Source organism: Cynara cardunculus (assembly GCF_001531365.2).
Source record: "Cynara cardunculus var. scolymus isolate 2C chromosome LG 2, CcrdV1, whole genome shotgun sequence".
Lineage (NCBI taxonomy): Eukaryota > Viridiplantae > Streptophyta > Magnoliopsida > Asterales > Asteraceae > Cynara > Cynara cardunculus.
The window spans coordinates 58,240,154-58,246,464 of NC_037529.1; the positions used below are offsets into that span (position 1 = coordinate 58,240,154).

General features: G+C 37.3%; 1 protein-coding gene across 4 annotated transcripts in view; it reads left to right on the plus strand.

The window, feature by feature from the left end:
- The window catches only part of LOC112506542 (ion channel DMI1), a 13,245-nt gene extending 7,953 nt beyond the window's left edge, over positions 1 to 5,292 (plus strand). For 3 of the 4 annotated variants that reach the window (XM_025110665.1, XM_025110667.1, XM_025110666.1), the window contains exons 4-12: positions 175 to 357; positions 544 to 603; positions 700 to 903; positions 1,460 to 1,708; positions 2,324 to 2,422; positions 3,521 to 3,715; positions 4,153 to 4,245; positions 4,342 to 4,608; positions 4,679 to 5,292. In XM_025110665.1, coding sequence (XP_024966433.1) covers positions 175 to 357; positions 544 to 603; positions 700 to 903; positions 1,460 to 1,708; positions 2,324 to 2,422; positions 3,521 to 3,715; positions 4,153 to 4,245; positions 4,342 to 4,608; positions 4,679 to 4,897 — 1,569 coding nt within the window. In that variant the 3' untranslated portion in view covers positions 4,898 to 5,292. The remainder of the gene's footprint in view (positions 1 to 174; positions 358 to 543; positions 604 to 699; positions 904 to 1,459; positions 1,709 to 2,323; positions 2,423 to 3,520; positions 3,716 to 4,152; positions 4,246 to 4,341; positions 4,609 to 4,678) is intronic. The other variant, XR_003068464.1, reaches the window with a different exon arrangement.
- The last annotated feature ends 1,019 nt before the right edge of the window (positions 5,293 to 6,311 follow it).

Here is a 6,311-nt window from a genome sequence, read left to right on the forward strand (position 1 = left end):
GCTGTGCATGATTCTAGGCTGTAACAGATCGAGATTGATCCTTGAATTTGGGAGGTGATATTTGACAAATCATTTCCTTTTTTCTTTTTTCCAACACTTTTTGCACGACAAAGGGCATTAGAACATTATGTTTTGGTAAACTATGTAGAGATTGAGAACTTATTTTGATTACAGGGTTCACTTCTAAAGCAGCTGGCAATAGCAAATAAGAGCATTGGTGGTGGCGTTGTTGTTGTCCTGGCAGAAAGAGACAAGGAGGAGATGGAGATGGATATAGCAAAGCTTGAATTCAGCTTCATGGGCACTTCGGTTATATGCAGAAGTGGCAGTCCTCTCATTCTTGCGGACTTGAAAAAGGTAGTCAGAGCAACCCTTCAGTCATTCTTCACAGTTTTCCTTGTTAACATTCACTTTCTTTATACAATAATACATTGGATACTTGGTTGAATTTTCTCTTCGTCTGTCTCATTATGCACCAACATATGCACACACACATATGGATTTCAGGATACTTTCTTTATTAGTCTCTTTTCATATTCTTAGGTTTCAGTTTCAAAGGCACGTGCTATAATCGTACTGGCAGCAGATGAAAATGCAGATCAGGTTTGCTTACTTCTTAAATCTTATGTTCTTCTTGCAGTTCTCATTCCATTGACACCAAGATGGGTTTCTTTATTATATTCTCTTTTATATCATCAGAGTGATGCACGTGCCTTGAGGGTTGTGCTTAGCCTTACTGGAGTGAAAGAGGGACTGAGGGGTCATGTTGTTGTAGAGATGAGTGATCTTGACAATGAACCCCTGGTGAAGCTTGTTGGAGGAGAGCTAATTGAGACAGTGGTTGCACATGATGTGATTGGACGGTTGATGATACAGTGTGCTCTGCAGCCCGGCCTTGCACAGGTAGTTAAATAAAATGCTATAGTAGAATATCTGAAACCTAAAGGGAGCAGAAAAGCAATTATTTAACTGTTCTTCCCCCTGTAGCAGAAATTTTCATTTTTGTTCTTCATACATGCCATCATCTACATAGAAATCTTTTGTTGTGACCTTTTCTTATTGTTCGGTCCTTGTAGTCTAAATAGAAGAAGATTCTATCATTTGGTTCAGAAGCTGTGGTAGGATGAGTTTTCATTGTTTTTCTTATTATTTGAGTGATTCTCTTGGAAACTCACTATAGTACAGGCCTTTGTAAACCCTATAAATGTTAGGACTATAGGTACCCGAGACCAGACAATGCATGTTTATCTGCCTGGGAATGATTAATAGTACCATAATTACCCGGCAAAATTATAACTATTGCTCACTTTGTTGGGGCATTGAGCCCTCTTCATTCCTGTCAGAGATCCATGTCAGCCAATTCGGCCCAGCACTTTAATTTATTTATTTTCCTCTTTCACGGGTGTCTAGAACTTAGAATAACTTATATTCCCGTCAATTCTGGAATTGTTTCTTACAGATATGGGAAGATATCTTGGGGTTTGAAAATGCTGAGTTCTATATCAAAAGGTGGCCCCAGTTGGATGGATTGCGGTTTGAAGATGTACTCATTTCCTTTCCGGACGCCATCCCTTGCGGAGTGAAAGTTGCTGCAGAAAGAGGGAAGATAATAATAAACCCAAAAGATGAATATATATTAAAAGAGGGTGATGAGATACTTGTGATAGCTGAGGATGATGACACATATTCCCCTGGCTCTTTACCAGAGGTCAGCCTTTCTCTACATATTAGGCAGCAACCTAAGCCTTCTGTATGATGTGCACAACTGTTGCAGTTTTTAGGGGGTTTCTTCTTCTTATTATTATCATTATACATATATGTATATATATACATTTACTTTCTCATGCATTGCATCCATGTAGGGTCTTTGAATTGGTAAATCATATGGCATGATCTCAGATTCCAGTACACCCCTCTTCTAGAAGCTAGTGAAGTGTGCATCTCCATTAAAAAATAACAGATATGTACATGTAGTCTCCAAGTACACCACCAAATAATAATAATATTATCAGTGGTTGTATAATCGTAATAGCATGAGAAATAGATTCAATAAGATTATTTCTGTTGGTTTATAAGTCGTTAAAACTCTACTCCTTTTCCTAGTATGGACAAGAAAGAAATTATAGCCATTTCATGAAACAAGGGAAGCAATAATCTTCTGTCTATCTGCTTGCATGTAACACTAATGCAGTAGTCCGATCCTACAAAGTAATGATTGATTGTCTCCTACACCACCATTTTAGCATATATGTAATAGTTGCCACATTGTCTTAATGTAATATAAAGGTTTGGATTGTGTTCTTAACCCTTTTGTCCCATGCAGGTGCGAAGGGGTCTCTTCCCAAAGAAAGTGGACCCTCCAAAATTTCCAGAAAAGATACTATTTTGTGGTTGGCGACGGGATATTGATGATATGATCATGGTAATCCACTGATATCTATTAATGTCTGTACTTTGGTTCAATGGATCTTACTTTTTTCTCACCCAGCCATCTGCACTCCTGACGACTTGCATCAACTATCTTCATATATATGTTGGAGGAGGTTACACCAATAATGTGCTTAGTCTTCACCTCTTTACTAGTTGTAGCAAATTTATTAATTTCTTGAACTTTAAACATGGACCAGTAGCAGTAGTTTTATCTAAAAGGGGATCTTGACCAACGTTTTTGTCTGGAGGGGTACAATTTTAGTTGTTCACTGTTAGAACATCTTTGACCATAACAACAATAAGTTGTTGGGAATACTTTTTTGCACATGGTAAGCAAACCCTCTATCTTCATTTGTATAAATTGAGAAGTTACATACTGCTGTGCTCAAAATTCTGGAAGATCTGATCGACCTTTATCCCTTGTCATGCCGAATATATGTACCAAAGATAATGGTTTTGAGGAAGTGGCAACTGTTTTTAGGTGCAGCCTTCTGTGTGCAAAATGGAATCTCTGCATTTTTTCTACCTTAATGTTTAACAAAAGATAATGTGCATGTATTCATAGCGATATCCATCTGTTTTTTCAAGTTGATTCTGAAAATTCTCTCTCACGCCCTTCAGTCCATCTGTATGATTAATTGAACAAATCCTCTATTACAACAATCATGGTCTGTGTGTTAGTTTTAAACGCTTACCGGGTAAATTATTGGATATCACTTACCTTATGGGGTGAACATGGCAAGGAATAAGAATCTTACCCGGTAAGAGGCATAGCAAGGGTTGAGAATCTTACCTGGTAAGCGCTTACCGGGTAGAAGAGCTTAACGGCAATCCCCTATGATAGCCGAGAATGTTATCTGATAAGGTAAGTGAGGGTGGTGACTCCCAAGTGCTTACCCAGTAAGCATTTGTTAAACGGCCCCTTAGTTACTAAAAGTAACTATTGGACTATCATTTTAATTCTAATATTTTCTCTTTCAGTCCATCTGTATTACATTGAACAAAATTCTAAATTTCAACAATCATGGTTGGTGTGTTGGTTTTGCTGTTACTTCCTACATTGTTATATTCTTTGTCTGTCATCTACCAGGTTCTAGAGGCATTCTTGGCACCAGGTTCAGAGTTATGGATGTTTAATGAGGTCTTGGAAAAGGAGAGAGAGAAAAAGTTGGTCGATGGTGGACTTGATATTCTAGGACTGGTTAACATTAAACTCGTCCATCGTGTAGGGAATGCGGTCATCAAAAAGCATTTGGAGACCCTGCCTTTGGAGACGTTTGATTCAGTAAGTTTCCTCGTCACTACATTTTCATTCCAGTATGGGACTATATCTGTAAGTTGATAGGATCAAATAAGTTTTAGGAAGACAAAAGGTAATTTATAACATCAAGTATAGAAGTAGAAGAAACAATAAACAACATCAAGTTACAAGTAATTTATAAAAACTTTAAGTAAAGTTAATTGTCGGTCAAATGGGTAACTATGATAGATATTGGTAACGGTTGCACAGTACAGTAATTTTATATCTGATGAACTGATTAATAACTTGAACATATTCACATTACACTTGTTTGTGTTTTTCAAAATTATTGTTGCTACTGTTATTTCAATTTGTTCAACCAATTCAAGTTCACACCAGCATTTTTGAATATATAACTCGAAATGTTCTATAAAGTTGATTTTTTGACATTGCTGATTAGATTACTAACTCTGAAAGGACAGATTCTGATTCTTGCAGATGAATCTGTGGAAGACTCGATTGTGCATTCCGATTCACGATCTCTAGCCACCCTTCTCCTCATCCGAGACATTCAGGTAACTTTTGAAGGTGAATAGTAATAATAATAATAATTGTTAATGAGTTCGTATTGTGGAAGTAAACATGTTTATTTATTCCATGGATGGTTGCAGTCGAAGCGTCTTCCTTATAAAGACACAAGCTCAACGCCTCTCCGTGTTTCTGGTTTCTCTCATAGCTCTTGGATTCGTGAAATGCAGCAAGCTTCTAACAAATCAATAATAATAAGCGAGATCTTGGATTCTAGGACTAGGAACCTTGTTTCCGTAACCAAAATTAGCGATTACGTGCTATCAAATGAGCTCGTGAGCATGGCTCTAGCAATGGTAGCAGAAGATAAACAGATAAATCGTGTCCTTGAGGAGCTCTTTGCTGAAGAGGTACCCTTCATGCACAATAAACCATTGTCGAAATTTCTCAAGAGTAATTTTAACTCCTCACCATTTGCAGGGAAACGAGATGTGCATTAAACCAGCAGAATTCTATCTGTATGATCAAGAAGAACTCTGTTTCTACGATATCATTATCAGGGGTCGTGAAAGGCACGAAATCGTTATTGGGTATCGGTTGGCAACAGCAGAACGGGCCATAATCAATCCTGTAGACAAGGATAAGCCGGTTAAGTGGTCCCTTGATGACGTTTTTGTCGTAATCGCGTTGGGCGAATGAGCTGCCTCGGCATCAAGCTACAGTAAATACGTGTCGGAAAAAGGCAATCCTTTTGGCATAAGCCCTGTTTCGACCAGTTTATTCGAGTAAACTACTAATGTTCATTTGGGCTTCTCTCAAAAATCACCCAAAGGGGATGATTTAACAGTTGGGAGGACCGATCCCTTTTTAAGATAGGTGTAAAGTTGAGTAAGTGCATGCTGTACAGTTGCGAATGTTTCTATCGGTATTTTTTCATTTGAACGGTACGAAGAGATAAATGTTGTAAAGATTGTGCGGAAAGTTTCGAGAAGAAGTGATCCCGGAAACGAAACATACTAAAAAACAATCGTCTTCGAACTTGTGAACTTGATTGTTTGTTACTGTGAAATGTGAATGAACATATTTCTTTCATCCAAACCGTTAAGAGTTTATGATGTCTATTGTTTAAGAATATATCTTATCGGTTTATCAGGTAACAGGTTACTTTGTTGATGTGGTATCCAATCAGGCAAAGACGTTTTTTATGTCTTCTTTCACTTGCTTCTCGAGCTTTCTCGATGGACCGATCATCATCTTTGCGAGTATGAACACAACCCGACTATGATATGGATGGATTATGCATTGCAATTTACGTTAGAATATGAACAAATTAACCAAAAACTAACATGCAAAACTACCAAAATAGGACTAAGGAGGCGTTTGGTTCGTAGATTCTAAAGAAATCTGATGAAATTGGAATGTTGAATTCCATTGACCAAATTTCATTCCCTCGTTTGGTTCATTTTTTTTCATGTAAGGAATCTTCAAAATCCTACAAATTCCACAAGTGAAGGAATTTAATATTCCAAAGCTACATTCTGTGAACCAAACAGACAGATTCCAATTCCTTAACAGATTCCATTTCAATGTCTGCCAACCAAACAGGTGGTCAAAACCTGACAACATTCCATTCCAATTCCTTTAAAGTCAAATTCCTTTAACAAATTTCATTCCATACAAAAACATTCTGCGAACCAAACGTCACCTAAAAGTATGTCCAATAAAACACAACACTCTCAAAGTGCTATAACCGTGATTTCCATATTATTTCGTGTTCCAAATTTCTTCTTGTTTGTATTATTTTCACTTTCTTAAGAGACATCATCATGCAATTCCGGCTCAAACGTTGGTTCTCAAGTGAGGATCTCGGTTTCCGATTTTGTCATCAAACTAATCATCAACAGTTGGCGGAAAACACAATCGTTACAACTTGGACGTTGTGTCGCATGCAAAAGAAAGCAAAATGTAAAAAATGTGGTACGTTTTTTTAACATCAGTTAGGCCCATTCAACGATGTAAAATCTTCCAATGTGATAAAAGAATCAATCAAAAACACCTTCTTGCTTTTGTTTTGTTTGAAGTGCCTTCTGGACAGAATCTATGTTATATATTT